General features: G+C 48.4%; 1 protein-coding gene across 1 annotated transcript in view; it reads right to left on the bottom strand.

The window, feature by feature from the left end:
* RRAS2 (RAS related 2) overlaps positions 1 to 5,751 on the bottom strand; it is a 369,972-nt gene extending 364,221 nt beyond the window's left edge. Inside the window, exon 1 of the mRNA XM_085648118.1 lies at positions 5,163 to 5,751. Within this exon, the coding sequence (XP_085504244.1) occupies positions 5,163 to 5,264 (102 nt within the window). The 5' untranslated portion in view covers positions 5,265 to 5,751. The remainder of the gene's footprint in view (positions 1 to 5,162) is intronic.
* Between the last annotated feature and the right edge of the window lie 11,531 nt (positions 5,752 to 17,282).

Genomic DNA, 17,282 nt, shown 5'->3' with positions numbered 1-17,282 from the left:
GCGAAACGGCCTCACAAGGTACAGGGTGGGGGGGTCGAAGACGGAATAGCGCCTGACCGGAAAGTCTCCCCAATCACACCACCTGCTTTTGCCGACTACTGTCATTCCAACATAGGGAAAGAACCGAGCTTCTACCGAGAAAATAAGCAAAACTCAGGTTCCTTTAAAGCAACACGTGAACCTAATGAATAGTGAAAAATGCTAAGCCCGAGGACTGACCCAGGTGCTGTAAACACTGTTAGGAGGATGTCATCCTAGCTGCTTTCCGTCAGACACACACTGCTTCTTCTAGTGTTACAATGACGCCAGGCCTGGCCTGTGTGGTTCACTTTCAGGAGCGTCGCGGGCTCGCAGCTGATAAAAGCCCCGGAGGGAGGGGGCGGCGCCCGCATTCCTTTGAAGGCGGTGGAGCAGAACCCGTTACAACTCCCAGGCTCAGCAGCTCCGTCTGACCTTTCACCCAGCTCATTAAGGAGGAGCCTGCCTTCACTTTACTGTCCCGGGGCCTTGCTGGGGGGGTCTCCGCTTATTTTTAGCCTGAAGCGCGTACAGTGTGTGTACGGGAAGGAAGTTGCAAGTTCCCACTGGGAAATGAGGGTGTGCACTCCCCTGTCACGCCCCAGTAGCCCATGAGAACTGGAGTCCCGGTAAATCACAGCTCATATGCGTCAATATCTCACTTTCCATGCAATCCAGTTCTTGCAACAGTATATTATTTGTACACAGGTTTGATATTGGAGCGCAAGAAATGCGTGCTGCTGTTTACAGCCGCTGTCGTTCGTTCTCTTCACCCTGGAGGCGCTGAGCGCGTGGCACGGCCAGACGGGTGCAGCCAGGGTAACGTCCATGGCAGCACATGAGACGCCGATGTCAGGAGGTGGGCTGTGTTCTACTCCTACGAGAGTAACAGGGGATTAGCATAGGAGGGACAGCGTCAGAGAGGGCGGGTAGTGCCCAAATGGCACAATGGGATCAGAGGTAAGGAGATTTGTGGAAGCACGGTGGCACAGACTGCCAGCAGTGGCACGGAGGGCGAAAAGAGGCAGATTGCTGCGTGGGGGACAGTGTGTACGGTTCTGGATGAAACAGCGTAATGGAATTGTCAGGAGCAGGACGTGCATGGAGGCACGGGGGAGAACTCAGGGCAGGAAGGAGCATGGTGACAAAGTGGACAGGTGGCACGTGGCAGGCAGCGAGGCTGGGCAGTGTTGCGAGGGGACAGCAGGAAAAGAGGGCAGTGTCAATGTGGCACAGAGGAAACATTAGTCAAATAAGGTGTAGTGAAGGCCTATGAAGAAGCAGGAGCGTGCAGGGGCATGGTGGCATAGAGGGTATAGGGGGCATAGAGGATGGGCAGTGCCATGGTGGCACAGTGAAATTGGGGCATAAGTGGGTGTACGGAAGCATGGCGGCAGAGGCGCCAGGGAGAAGCATGTAGCACAGGGGACACCAGCCAGGGGCAAACATCTGCAGGGGCACAGATTAGAATGGACTGATAGGTTCACTGGTTCACCAGTGGAAGTGGGCATGGGCAGGAGTGTACCGTGGCAAGTAGGAAGAACGGTCATTCTTCTATGCCCCGACTAGGGACACGATGACAAATACAGAAGACCGAGTTAGTTCCCCGCTCCTCCACCTCATAAAAGAGCTCTGCATACCAAGGTGGCTTTGCATTGCCCAAGAAATGTGGCAAAGACCAGGGTCGGACTGGCCTACAGGGCGCCCCGGCAGTGCCTGATGGGCAGCTCTGACATTAGTGTGTGGGCCGGTTTTCTAGCAGTTTGTGGGCCGGTTTTATGGATGGATGGGTCGTTTTACACTGTTGATTTTCCCGATATTACCACAAGCATCGCCTGGAGCAAACTGAAATGTGTGCAGCCTCTCAAACCTTGCAAAACATTTATACAGTTTGTCTTTTCAAGAACAATAATGGACTGATTTGCACAAGTGGGTCACTTTTTAACTATCTGGTTCGCTAATGGGGGAGTATATTATATCTTGGTGCCCAGGCTTATTTTGTATCCCAGTCCGACCCTGGCAAAGACTTGCCACGTGTTAGCCCAGTGGGCGTCCATCAGCACAGTTTCATCCTACCCAGCATGCAAAGCAGAGCACCAGTGAATATGTCGGACCAATGGTTATTCATACTTTCCCCACACACGTGTTGAATGAAATGCACCAATTATTTGAAATTCATTTACATTCGGGGCTAATAAGAGGCAGGGTAGAGTGGAATACAGTACCAGAGGGTTGACAGGCTCACACTGACAGGGGTCGACGAGGTGTAGGGATGGCAGACAGGAGCATGTGGCACTGGCGGGCGTGGCAGAGGGAGTGCAGTGTATGGGAATAGAGCGGGTGGACTGGTTCATGTTCATACTGGTGGCAGGGGGTAGACGGGTGTGTAGACCCTGGTGCCCGAGGTGCAGAGAAGAGTAGGCTACACTGAAGAAGAGGCAGAGAGGACAGACAGGGGCAGGCGCAACAACAGAGAGGGCAGACATGAGCTTGTTGACATTGGCACTGGTGGAACAGTCTTTGTTACTAGAAGGGCACAGGTGACAGACAGAAGGGTGAGAGAGGATTGACAAGTAGAGGAGACTGGTGGCACAGAGAAAGTGTACATAGGGCAGACAGGAATATGGTGATGCAGAGGTAAGAGGGTCAGTCAGGGACCAGGAAACGGACAGGGGGGGAGGGGGTTGGTAGGAAACACCATGGTAGTTAAAAGATGAGGACAAAGGAGGAACGTGAGGGCAAGGGGGCACACTGTAATAAGCATGCGGGGTGGGAGGGGAGGTTGAAACCAATGGCTAAAGAAACAGGGGAGACGGAGAACCTTGGCCACAATGGAGAGGAGCATGGAATAACCAGCTCTAAACGTCGGGGGGGGGGGGGGGGGGGGTGTACAAGGCCACCAAGTCGGGGAGGGGGGGGGGGCATCAAACCTCGATCCACTCAGCTAAACTTCTCGGTGCCATTTTGGGTGAACAGCTATCAGTAGACACGTGTGACCTATGCTACCTGTCCACATGGACAGTGAACCCACACGATGGCCTTCTTATAGGAGGGCACCAGAGCAAGGCTGTTATTGGTTCCGGCATCGCGTATGGACTCTGTGCCAGGCGCGGATTAACAGCTTCCGGAAAGGGCATGGAGAGAATTCCACGGTACATAAAAGTACATTTGCCAACAGAAAGCTACAAGTGGTAGCTGCAAGGTCCTGGAGGGGGGGTCCTGAAATCTGTAGCAAATGCGATAAAGTGTTAACAATACAAATAATTTTAAGACGTGACTGATCCATTAGCCCTTGGGTGATATGCAAAAGCGCCTGGATAACCCTCGGTTTAAGGCGCTATACAAGTCTATACACTGTGGGGCGCAAAGAAAGATTAGAGGCGAGACATGGGTATCCCAGGGAACAAGAAATTCAGATGTTGGATAATGGCCTTGTGGAACAAGGGACAAAGACGACCAGCAGGGACAAACGGACAGTGAAAAGGTGGGAGGCTGAAAGGGACATGGAGGCACCGAGGGAGGGAGAACTGAGGGCTGCAGGGACAGCGAGACTGAGCGACTTCAGCACGACGGACACAACTGTGTCAGAGAGCAAAGCAGGGAGGCACTGAGGAGACAGATCTGGACGGGAGGGGTGGGGTGGGGGCAGATAAACTGACGACAAAGGTCGCCAGACAGTGGGTGCAAGTATGGAGACATAGGACGGCGGGCCTTTCAGACGGCACAAGAAAGGAGAAGAGGGGGCAACTTTCCGAATGGCCCTGTTCTAGATTCCTTTACCAAATATTGTAAAACAAATAGCTACGAATGTGACTGACGGGTTAGTTAAAACTAGAAACACTGAGTACAGGAAACTGAAAGAAAGGCAGGGGACACGGTGCGGTGCTGAGGGGATGAGAACCAAATGGTACCATGTCACGTGTGCCACCTTCAGCAGGTACAGTCCAGAAAGCAAATCATACCAAGGCAAGTATACTTTACAGGGTGGGGTATCCAGTGCCACGAGCTCATGGAAACGTGAAACTGCAATACCCAGGCCAGAGGTGATGTTGGATAGAAAGAAAGACAGCAATTGCAGAATGTGTGTACATGCCACTGCACTTGGGGCAATGTACTGAAAACAGAGAAGAGAAAAAACACTGCCTTGAATGACTAGGAGAATCAAACACAAGCAGGCGATTTTGGTGGCAGGAAGGGGGGGGGGGTTAGACTCTGCAAATTACAAATGAAAGGACAGACACACAAAAAGAGTGTTCTATGTGACGAATTGGCAGCAGCAAAGGAAAAAAAAACATCTGTGTAAGTGCCAGTGGACCATGGATAAAATACATTGATATTATAAGCAGGCGTGGCTGGAGAGGAGGCAGGAGCGGGACAGGTACCTGGGTAGGGGTGGTACAAGAGGGCAGTGCGGGTCTTGGGTAAGAGGAGAGACATCTGCTGTAAGAGGATGTGGAAGGCACAAACAGTATGGCGAAAGAGGGCGAGTCTGCAGGACTTAAAAGCTGTGTGGACAAACAAGTGACACGGGACGGAGGGGCAGAGGGCGAGTTGGTACGAAGGGCCGAATATCTGGCAGACGGTAATGCGAAGTGAAATACACAGGGCAGGGATGCCGGGTGGTGGGGCATAGTTTATTTGGGCGCAGACTTGGTGCTAGGTAGCGGAGTGAATTGTCGGAGGGATGGGCGGGGTACTTTAAGTGGGAGTCAATGTCTACTGAGAGACACGCAGTGTCTGGGTTGCTTGCAGGGTCTGCAGGGGGATGGCCAAGGGAAGTGGGGCACATGCACCAAGGGGTTCGGTGTTCTATCGGTGTACAACAGGTCAGACTCACAGTGCATGGCGGAGGGAAAGACAGAGCTCATATTAGGGTGGAATAATGCCCGCTTCAGTGACTGGGGCCCAGGATGGGAGCAGTGTGCGTGGATGACATGGAATTAAGCAGTGTCCTGAAGGCACGCAGAGTAAGGGGCCACGTCTAGAGTGCAGGGCACACCGCCTGGGGAGGGACAAGCCCGGGTAAGGGGGGTCGTGCAGAGGCCGGGGTGTAGGGGCTCAGCGACTGGGTGAATGAAGGACAGTCTGCAGCCGGCGTGAGTAAGGAGGGCGGGGCAGAGACATGCCAGACATACTGCACCCACCTGGATAAACTGAATGGTGAGCGCAGACTTGCCTACGCCGCCGCCTCCTACCACCACCAGCCGGTACTTCTCCTGCACCGAGCCATCCTTCCAGCCCGCCATGGAGGAGGTGAGGCGGCCTGGCGCTGCCGCAGGGGCCGCGGTGCAGGGGGGCAGAGGAACGATTCCCGGAGCCGCCTCCACCGGGCTCCTTTCTGGGCTGGCTCCGCCCGTGTTTGGCGGGCCGGGGCTCGCTGTCCGGGCCCCCACACTCAGCCCCCGCCGCACACCTTCAATCCCGGCGCTGAACTCGCCACTGCAGAGATAGCGGTTCAGAGCAGAGCCAGCGGATCCACCTCAACGAAAACCGAAAGTAGTGAATCACTGAGTACAACAAAATGCCGTCCGTGGGGAGGTGGAAACCCTGCCGTATGCTAATACGCTGGGTACATATTCATGAGCGGGAGGAGCCAGCTAATCCAGCCCCCGAAGTGGAGTACACACAGCAGCGTCACCATGAGAACCGGGGGAGGCTCCAAGGGCAATACTGCCTTACGCCACTCTCACCCTGAGCACGCGGGCACCAGCGCTCACAGCCGTCCTCTGCACCAGCACGCGGTGGGGACGCCAGCCCTGCACTCTCTGCCAGGGGCGCGCCTACACTGCTGGTGGCTAGCACTTCAAACAACGGGGCGGAGCTATCATTGGAGCCAGTACAAGAACATTTTATCTATTTATTTGTATTTATCTAATGGGATTTTATATAGCGCGAACATTACCCGAAAGTGTCAGAGGCATGTATACATATGGTGTGCATATAGCCTTAGTCGAACACGATATGATTACAACAAACGCGCGTTTTAGTAGATTTTACAATATTTATAGGCTACTGATATGTTTTACTGGCTTTGACAATGTTTAACAGGCTAACGAGAGATCTTTAAAAATGAGTGATTTGACTACCAAAAAGCAGCTTCAACAGCTTTCACAAAGCACTTTAGAACTAGTTTTCATAAAGTAATTTTAAGGCAATGACCCTTTTCGCCCATTCTCCAAATATTTATTTTGTAAAATGACAATAAGCTGAAGAAATACTTTTAATTCCATCTTCAGAAAAGCGCGGATGCCTGCTGACCAACGGTATGTTTTCATTCTGCTGATCGGGACGTTGCAAATCAAAATAAAATAGCAACATTGAATCCTGCATTGAGCAGACCTCATACGAGATGACAGAGCTACAACCCTGCAGGAAGCCACAAAGCCCAAAGAACTGTCTTAAAAGGTGGTTGGTTGCCTTGAAATAACTTTGCAATACATGGTGTCCTAGCAAACAACAACAAAAAGCTTTATTTTAAACTCCAGAACACATAGAATGTGTGTCTGACATGCAATGTCCTGCAAAGAAGTTACTCCAACTGAAAAATAAATCATGTATCTTAGTAACAGAGCATAAATCTACTTAATCACTGCAGAGCACCAGCAACCAAGCTCTAAACACTGAAAGGGCCGGGCCAAGATGTTCTGGACCTACTCTAGAATCACAAGCCAATGGTTCTTTTTAGCAGCATGTAAGCGTAGAGGGGAGAAAGTCGTTATTAATGCCACTCTTTAAAAAAAAAAAAAATGATTACGTTTTCGCTCCTTTTTTTTTTTACGTGGCAAAAACCAAAGAAACACGGTTATGGTACATTCAAGACAATAATAAACAGAGGTAATAAAGAGAAGAGAAAAGAATAAAAAAAACACTGCCTGATTTGGGCTGGTTATCCGCCATAGAGTACTAAATATTACAATAATTCCTTACATTGTTTCTCAAACCCAGTCAATAGATTGTTAGCGTAAACATAAGATCCATCAGGAGAATGAACATCAGCAACAATAAGCAAATACTGGCAGCCGAGCCTACTTAACAACTTATCATACAGCCTACCCTAAATTTACTGAATCTAGTCCGTAACTGGAGCCCAAATTTTACAGACCAGGGCCCTTTTTCTTCTCCCTTTGGTTTTATAAATTGAAAATTCTAAATTATATATAGCTAGTAATCTTGACCGCCAATTAATAAAGGTAGGTGGATCGGGACTGATCCATTTCGTTGGTAATACATGAGCGAACCATCGCCATAGCAATAGACAATATAGCAGTCATAGATCTTGACCTTGAATTACCCTCCCTATCAAATCCCACGCCCAAAATTACTAATTCCCCGGTGATTTTTATCGGTGTCCCAAGTATCGTACCCCAAAGATTCTCAATCTCTTGCTAAAAAGACCCTAGTCTAGGACAGGAAAAGAACATCTGGACCAAGTCTGCAGCTTGTAGTCCGCACCTATTACATTTATCCCCCTATGATGCCCCCCATTTAGCGATTTTCCCTGGGGTATAGTACAGATCAAAAAGAGACATAAAATGCTGGCTCCTTAGTCTACCAGTCATTAAAATCTGGTTCGCCAGATCCAAAGATTCTTCTATATTTATACCGACAATCCCCAGCTTATTCCCCCATTTTACATTCCATACATCAATATCATCTGGGAATTTTTCCAATATCTGTAGATATACCTGCCCAATTGAAGTTTTTTTCCTCACTTTTTCAATCGGGGGAATTTTAGCAGGCTGTAGCTCTGCTCCTGACCCAAGCCGACCCAGAAAGCTACGAACTTGAAAATATTTTAAAAAGTCATGCATTGCTAGGACGAACTTCTCCTGCAAATTTGAGAAGGACATAATTTGACCCCCATCAAACAAATTACCCAAACAGCTAAGCTCTTTAAAGCCCCATCTAAATGTGACTTGATCCCGAAAAATGGTAGGGAGCAAGCCTGAAGCGGTAAAAGGGGTATAGACATTAAGGTTTGGAATATTCAGCTTTCTCCTAATCTGTTTCCAGACTTGATATGCAGCCTTGAGTGTCTTAAACTTAGTCTTTTTATAATAACTGGGCTCCAGTATCCTAACCAAACAGCTATTAGCTTCGTCCCCCAACCCCAAAGCATAAATAGATGGTCTATTAAAAACCGGGATCTCCGCCTTGAACCCAACTAAGAGGGGGCCCATATGCTGTAGCATGGATGCCCAATAATACACCAAAAAATGTGGGATGCCCCATCCTCCCCAGTATCTCAGTAAGATCATTCTTTTAAATGCCCTTCTCGGTCTCCGATAGCCCCAAAGAAATCTGGAGCAAATCCGTTCTAACTTAGTAAAACCAGAAACAGAAAACTCAAGGGGAATTGTTCTAAACATATAAAGAAATTTAGGAAGAACCAGCATTTTTAAAGCATTACATCGCCCATGAAGAGAGAGATGTAAGTGATCTAATCTTTCCAACGTTTTGTTAAATTTAGCCATCACCGGTATGATATTCAGATCCGGGATCTGATCCTCTTCCGGTGTAATTTTAATTCCCAAATATGTTGCTGAAGTAGCAATTGGTAGATTTGCCGGAAACTTCGTACGTGAATGAAGCAACTGAGTTTTATCTATAATTATTTTATAACCGGAAAATCTACCAAACTGTTCAGCCAAAATCCTTATTGCAGGGAGTGTCGAAGTAATGTCAATGGTAAGGACCACACTGTCATCGGCATACGCCAATGCTCTATATTCGGTATTATGAGCTCTAACCGGTTTGATATTAGCACTCAGGTTAAGTTTATTAAGGAATATATCAATATTAAGTGCAAAAAGCAGGGGGGAGCATGGGCACCCCTGCCTGGTACCTCTGCTAATACTGAATGGTCTTGACTTCTGTCCAGAGATACGTATCACTGCCACTGGGCTAATGTATAAAGCCTTCACTGCTTGGATAAATTCCAAGCAGAAACCCTTACAGTGCATAACATCCCACAGGAACCGCCAGGAGACCCTGTTGAACGCCTTCTCGGCGTCCAACAGGATCACCCCCAGCGGAGACTCCGTTGCCTGAGCCCAGTCTAAAAGCGCTATTACACGTCTCACATGATCTGCTGTGTCCCCTCCGGGAATAAACCCAAGGTGATAATCTGAAACTAAAGAAGTAATAACCTTTGCTAACCAAGAAGCCATAATTTTTTTTAAAGATCTTTCTATCAGAATTGATCAAAGAAATAGGTCGGTATGAAGAAGGGTACAGCTTAGGTTTGTCTTTTAAAAAAAACCAATTATAGTGGTTTTTCGCTAGGAATCTGGAACTGAGCCCTGTTGAGCAGATTGGAATAATAACATAAGTTCTGGTTGAAGCATCTGCCGAAACGTCTTAAAAAATTCAAGGGGGATACCATCCGGACCTACCGCTTTTCCAGTAGCTAAAGACATTATAGCTCCCTCCACTTCTTCCCAGGTAATAAGTGTAGACAATTTCTCATTCTGCTCAAATGTGACCTTGTTTGTCTCTACTTCTAAGATAAATTCCTGCATCATATCATTCCCAGCAATAATCTCTCCCTCTGTATATAAATGATGATAATACCTGCTTAACACGCTTAAAACTTCTTCCGGGGAATCCTGAATCTGGTCGACAGGATCCTTGATTCTGTAGATTCAGTTCGCCACTTCCCTTTGCTAATATTCAACCAGTATTTTCCCTGATTTCATATACTTGAGCCTGTAAAGGGCAGATTTGGCGGCTACCTTCTCAGCACAGTGCTGATGAATTTTCATTTTTAAAATAGCAATAGCCTTGTGAGTTTCCCCATCATTTAGATGCCTTGCTATTTTCCCCATGAGTTCTATATCTAATAGTCTTAACTGTTCAATCCAACCCTTAATTTCCCCAAGGACTTTCCGCTGATTAGATAAAGAGTAGCTGAGTGTCTCCCCCCCGTACCCTGGCCTTCAAGGCGTCCCATACAATGGGATCGGGAGCTGTATCCCGATTAATTAAAAAAAACCTCTTGAATCCAGTTTCCCATGTGCCGAATCCAGCAATAATTGTCTTTCAAAAGTCCAGGACTTTTGTTTAATCTGAGAGCTGACTGGTAACTCTAAAATTAACGGGTTATGATCTGAAATAACCCTGGGTGCGATCTCTATCTTAGCATTCTCAGCTTTTTCCACAGAAACAAAAAAAAATCGAGACGCACACATTTTTTATGGGGAGCTGAATAGAAAGTAGCTTCAGGATCATCTCTTTTGTGCCTGTGCCACACATCCACCAGCCCAAGCTCCTTAACTAACCCTTGAGTAGCTTTAAAAACTTTTACTTTTTCCCCCCTATAAGGGAGATTACTAGTTATGTCAAAACAGCTATCTAAGTGTAAGTTAAAATCTCCACAAAGAATAAAGGGATGAGGCCATAATGCTAGTTCAACACTCAAGTAATGCATCACTTCTGGGCCATCTAGGTTAGATCCATAAATAGAGCAGATTGACAATAAAGAACCATTAACCAGGATTTCAGCAATGGCCCACCGCCCCAAAATATCCTCTTTTACACGTTTATAGACTCCTAGACCATGCTTAGCCAGTATAGCTACCCCTTTAGTCGTTATACTTTGTCTAGTACAGGCAAGCACATCCAGACCCAGATCTCTCAACCACCCCCGATTATTCCAAGGGATATGGGTTTCTTGTAAACAGAGCAAATCAATATGCATAACCTGCAGGATTGGAGAGGTCACCCCTCTTTTCCTCCTATCATTCAAACCACATATATTCCATGAACAGATAGGTAATCTACCAGTCATCATTGTATCTAAAAAATATCAACTCAAGTCGGACCAGCCCATACCCGGAACTAAGTACCTTGAACATGAAAAAGATTATCTTCTCTCACAAAAAAGCATGTACCATAACTATAATAAGCAAACCAAATCTTGCACTGCCAGTGCCTCCCTTCCACCCCAACCCATTTCCACCCCAACCTTCCCCCCTGCATGAGGCATAAGGACCGTGGTCCTCTGTGATGGGAAGCGGATAGTAGACCACCCCCCCGAATCCCTCCCCCCCCTGGTATAAGCAGTGAAATAGTACAGTCAGAAAAAAAGAATTTAAGCTAGGAAGCCGGGAAAGGCAGCGCAGACATGAAACAAACATAGAGGCAAAACACCTTATCCACCTCAAATTGTACTAAAAAAATCCTTAGCTAGAATTTCAGACACAAAAATTTGTGTCTGACCCTGTGTATAATTTTCAATTTGGATGGATTAAGTAAGAAAGCCTGAGCCCCCTTCGCCTAAAATAAAGGGATCATTTGCCGATGGTGCCACCTCTTTTGGACTGTAACCTGACAAAAATCAGGGCAGACAAAAAATTCACATCCCTTGCCTGTTCTCTTCCCCTCTGGTCGTGCCTGATCGTATATTGCTTCCCGTAGCAAAAAATTGTTAAGACATATCAAGATTGCTCTTGGCTTTTAAATTGATTCCCCCCACTTTTTTCGATTGATTGAATGGGAACCGATGAGCTCTCTGTAGCTCAACTTTCCAGTCCCATTGCTGCAGCTCTGGAAGGGCTTCTGAAAATAGTTCAGTTACAAACTGCCGGACATCTTTGCCCTCCAATCCTTCGGGTACTCCCAAAATCCGTAAATTGTTCCTTCTAGAATGATTTTCCAAGTCGGTGAGCTTCCAGCCTGTATCATCTTTCGAGCCTTCAAAGATTCAGTAATGATCGTCTGCTGTGCCAGTTCATCTTCCAGTACTGAAATTCTGGTTTCGGCTTCCCCGATTCTAGTTGCAAAGTCCGAGCAAGTCTTAGCTACTCTGCGCATGGCATTCTGCAGTTTGCGCACTGCCCCCTGGGTCCGGAGCCCTTCCACCCTTGTCTCCTCTCAATGGGCCATTATGCTTTGATGAATGGTAGCAAGGGTAATTTCCGGTGGCATGACTAACCCAGCAGCATCTTAAAAGGTTTCTCCTTGCCCCACTTCGTCAGCAATTTGTGGAGAGAATGAGTAGTCCCAAACAAAAGAGCCTGCTGGACCAAGAGCTCCGTTTACCAAAGCATCACGCACCCCCCTTTGCTTCCGGACAGTCCAGTTGTTTACAGATACCTCCTCACTCAACTGTTCTTCATTATTATTATTATTATTATTATTATTATTATTTGGAGTTTTATATCGCGCACGGTTACCCTAGAGCATCCCAGCGCTGTCCAGAGACCGACCGAAGCTAACACGTGACCCACTAGTCTGGGAAAAGATGAGTTTTTAGTAGTTTGCGGAAACGCCGAGTACTAGTCTCTGCCCGCAGAACAAGTGGAAGCGAGTTCCAAGCGGAGGCCGTGTTCACTGAGAACCTTCTCCCTCCAGTACGGGCTCGTCTTACTCTAGGAGACTGAAGGAGGAATTTATGATCCGAACGGAGGGCCCTTGCTGCTTTATAGGGTTGGATCATATTTCTTAGGATCGCATGACCCTTCCCCTGCAGACTCTTCTGTGCCATGCAGAGTGCTTTGAAGGTTACTCTTTCCCGCACCGGAAGCCAGTGAAGCGCCTTTAGTGCCGGTTTGGCGGACTGCCTTCTGGGGACGTTTGTCAGCAGTCTGGCCGCGGCATTTTGCACCTGCTGCAACTTCTTAAATGTAGATTCCGGCGCGCCCAAGAAGAGTGCATTGCTGTAATCCAGCCTCAAAATGACAAGCCCCTGTATAAGCAATTTACGGGAGGTGTCAGGGAGGAGTGACAGAATCTTGCGGGCTGACCGGAGCATACCAAAACATACACCAGCGGTCTTTTTGGCGTGTGTTCTAAATGTCAGATCCTGCTCCAGCCACACCCCCAGGCTCTTGATCTCCTTCTTCGGGCTGGGAGGGACTCCCATGCAGTCAGGCCAGCTACTGGGAGACAGAGCAAAGGACGTTTGGCCTAAGATCATGAGCTCAGTTTTTGAGCCATTCAGTTTAAGGGATGAAATCGACATCCACCTAAACACTTCCTCCAAGCAAGAATGAAGTACCGCAGGTTGCTTCTCTAATTGAGAGAGCCCAACAACCAACTGCGTGTCATCCGCGTAGCTAATGATGTTAAAGCCGAACGGAGACACCACATCCTCCAGGGGGGCCATATATACATTAAATAAGGTAGGGCTCAGCGACGAGCCCTGAGGGACCCCACACTGGAGGGCAAAGGGGGGAGACTTCTCATTTCCTTCCCACACTTCAAATGACCGACCTCCTAAGAAGGAGGCAAGCCATCTCAGAGCCATCCCTGTGACACCCAGCCCTTCCAACCGTTGGAGTAATACCTGGTGGTTTACGGTATCAAAAGCCGCACTCAGGTCCAGGAGGATCACTGCCACTGACCCTCCTGAATCCAGAATGCACCTGGCTTCCTCCACCACGGCCAGAAGGGCGGTGTCGGTACCCTGTCCAGGGCGGAATCCCGTCTGGGAATCCCGTAGCCGGCCATTGGTCTCCAAGAAATTAGATAGTTGGTGGTTAACCAATCTTTCCGCAATCTTGCTTACACCCGGGAGCAGGGAAATCGGCCTAAAATTAGCCAGATCAGAGGGGTCAAGGCTCGGCTTCTTCAGGAGGGCCTTGACGACCGCTCCTTTCCATCCAGGTGGCACCACTCCCTGTGACAGAGACAGATTAATTAGCTCGGTCACTGGGGCCACAATGGTCGGCGCAGCCTGCTTTAAAAATCGCATCGGGACAGGGTCTTTAGGGGAGCCACTCTTCAATTTCCCAAGCACACTCAGTACCTCTTCCGCCGTCACAGGGCCAAACAGATCCAACTCCGGTGTACCTGCCCTATGCGGAGCCATTGACAATGCCACTGCGGTTAGCTGGGGGAGTGAGCGTAGGATGGTCTCAATTTTGGAACTGAAGTAAGTAGCCAGCTCCAGACATTTCCCTTGGGCATTATCGTAAATAACCGGTGGGTCGGGGGTTTTAAGCAACTCTTTCATTACTTTGAAGGACTCTCTCGAGGAACAGGTGGCTTTACAAATTCTTTCGTCAAAGTATTTGATCTTAGCCTCCCTTATCGCGTTCTTATACAGTCTCATGGCTAGGCGATACTTGTTCCTACTTGTTATCCCCCAGTCCTTCCTCCACGCCCGTTCTGACCTTTTGCAGCTCTTTCTTAGTGCCCTTAACTCAGGAGAGTACCAAGGGGCCGAGCCCACTCTCTTCTCCCTGATGAGCATCTTTTTCATTGGAAGGATGGCATCTAAGGAACTACTCAACCAGCTCTCCAAGGTGGCGTCCGCCTCCTCCGGGTCAGACCCCCCTTGGGGGCATGTGGACTCCAAATGGGCCGTCCATTTATCCATGGGGAGCCTCGACCAAGCTCTATCTATCCTGAATGTCCTAGGTGTGGAAGAATCCCAACCCACAGGAGACCAGCTAGCTAAAACTAGACAATGGTCCGACCATGGTAGAGCAAGGGGAGGTAGGGCGGTTAGTTGCTCCATATTGGAGAAAATAGGATCAAGCAGGTGACCCTTTCCATGGGTCGCACCTGAATTGATTCTTTTCATCTGCATAGCACCCATGTCAGACTGCAGGTCAGTAGCCGGCAGGTCCGTTGCATCTTCAAAATGAAGGTTCAAGTCTCCTAGCACGATAAAATTCGTAGTTGAGGAGGCAAGACAGGTGACGGATTCCATTAGTGAGTCAATGAAACTGGCCACTGCCCCAGGGGGGCGGTACACCAGGAGCCCTGAAATAACAACCGTGGGGGACAGTTGAAGGGTAAATTGACAACTTTCACAGTCTTTAATCCCTGCTTCCTGTGCTTTGCAACTGAGCGTATCCCTATACAAAATAGCCAAACCCCCTCCCCGCCCTATGGGTCTATCAAGATGGAAAATCTCAAATCCCGGCGGGAGGGCTTGGACCATGTCTGGGCTGGAAGTGGACGTGATCCATGTCTCTGTTAAGAATAAAATATCAAGGTCATAGTCCACGATTAATGAATTAATTTCCGTGGAGTGGCGAGGAAGTGACCTACAATTCAACAGGCCAAATTCTAAATTTTTTCTGGTCTTATGGGCCCCAAACCCCGGGCTACACACCTTACAACTTACAAAAGGTTGACCATCCTTCACGATAAATCCACATGTATCCGATTTCGGTGGTCGTAATGTGAGGAGATCAGTCGTGTCATACCTGATGCGACTACCTTGCAAATATGACGTACCGGACATAATGGCCGGCCCTGGGCACGTCCAGACGGGCACACACGGGCTTTCCTCTGGCGCTCCTCCAGCGCGACGCTGCGCGCGTACGTTGCGCGCTTGCATACTGCCCCCTAAATAGTGTGTGGCAGAAGGTTTGTACCGCCACTAGAACGCTGACCCCAGAAGCGTCCTGGGAGCGTCAACTACACCCAGTGCTTAATTTGTAAAATATTAAGTGCCAGGGCTGTGACCAGGAGGCCACTGGAGCTTGCAGCACCCATCGCCCCTGCCATTGCTGCCAAAACAACTACTAACCATCTCTCTTGCAGGTAAATGCGACAGTGCAGATTATTCCAGGACCCCAAAGCTAAAGGAATGACTGGGGATGGCAGGTATTAGTAATTTTTGAATGTATATTGTTTTCCTAAACTGCTGTTATAATGCTCATCTCTAAATTACATGAGCAGCGCCACCTTGTGGCTGACTGCCCTAAGTGTGTTGTTGACAATTAGGTGCCGGTGCCGAGCACCGGTAACCAATTAAGTGCCGGTGCTCAGCACCGGAAAGCTCCGGGTCAAATTAAGCACTGACTACACCCACACAAGATGGCGGTCGGGAGCAGCACCGCGTTTAGAACACCGAAGTGGTGAGTCTTTGTGCGTTTTTGTTTTAAAGTGCGGGCAGTGCGGACGTAAGGGGGAATGAGGAAAGTAAAAAACACAATTACACTCTCAAACAATGTAATATTAAAAATCACAAAAGCAGTGCTAAAAAGTTAAAAACGAGCAGCAAGATCAACGAAAGCAGCAATAGCGTAGTGGTCTTCTCTTCATCCAGCCATAGGCTGCTCGTATCACTTCTGTCCTCTGCCCAATCTTTCCCATGGCTCTCATCCCCAGAAGAGTTAGAGGGATCTGACTTAGAATAGAATTTGTCACCCAAATCTACTTCTTTGGTGCCGACTGTGGTCAATTGGTCCAGATTCTGCGAGCCCTGAATTCCTTCTTCCCCCTTTCCAGGCGACTACTGCCAAAATTATGGCTACTGACCTCCAGCACCTGACCGGTCACAAAGGAGTTAACAATAGGGGTTGCTGCTGAAAGAGAGATCTTAGGATCACTTTCCAGTGCTGCAACTCTAAAAGTCTTGTTTCCTGCCAAACCCAGCTCATTCTCCAGTGGAGAAACAACCACTTGGTTGCTTCCTTCAATTATAACCCCAGTGCACTGCACATCACTTCTCAAGCCCTCCGAACATCACTGGGCTGCCCCCCTGCCACCATTTGCCTCATCCAAAGTCATCCCTGAAATGGAATTGCTACCTTGTACTGTCGAAAGTGTCGGACCCGCGGCAACATTGTTTCCAGAGCAATCCGCAGTATTGTTGCCACTATCCACCGGAGCGTCAACAGCAACCGCTGCTTCCACCGAATTCTTGCCTTTACCAATTTGAATTTTAAATAAACTTGGAACCGTATGGCAGCTCCGGATAGACATGCCATCTTTTACTGCAGAAACTGTCAAGGAGCCATTTGCGTGTCGGCGTGCAGCACCATCTCCTCCTTTCCCGAGACTGACCTTTGTCGGGCTCCCTGCCGCTGGGGCTGTGCCTGCTGGAGGTGACCTGGTCTTAGCGCCCTTGGCCATGCTTTTCGGAGGCATTGGAGCAGGTATGACAGATAGTGTAGTGCACAGCCAACACAGAAAACCGGTAAAAACGTGATTGGAAGGTTGCAAAAGAGTCAAGCGCCAAGACCAATACGGTCACAGCATATCAAATTGCTCACATTCTCCAATGTATCCTTTGTTGCTAGGGTCAAAGAAAGCGGCGGGGGGGGGTTAATCCGGGAGAGTGCCGATATCCAGCTTACTCGGCCGAGCAAACGGCCGCCATCTTGCCTCAAGGATACATTGCCGTTATTAATGCCACTCAATTCAACAGGAGTTTCTCTAGACACATAGTAACCACAGACAACTACGTAAGGTTAGTTAATTTATTACAAAGCAAAAAATAACTGAACACAAAGACACCTCGAAACAAGAGTGTAAAAATACATCGGAATCAGCATAAAGCCAAATCTGCTAATACAGTT

This window comes from Triturus cristatus, chromosome 3_2 (genome assembly GCF_964204655.1).
Source record: "Triturus cristatus chromosome 3_2, aTriCri1.1, whole genome shotgun sequence".
Taxonomy (NCBI): Eukaryota; Metazoa; Chordata; class Amphibia; order Caudata; family Salamandridae; genus Triturus; species Triturus cristatus.
The sequence above is the reverse complement of the archived record's forward strand: the minus strand, read 5'-3'. Positions and strand labels throughout refer to the sequence as shown.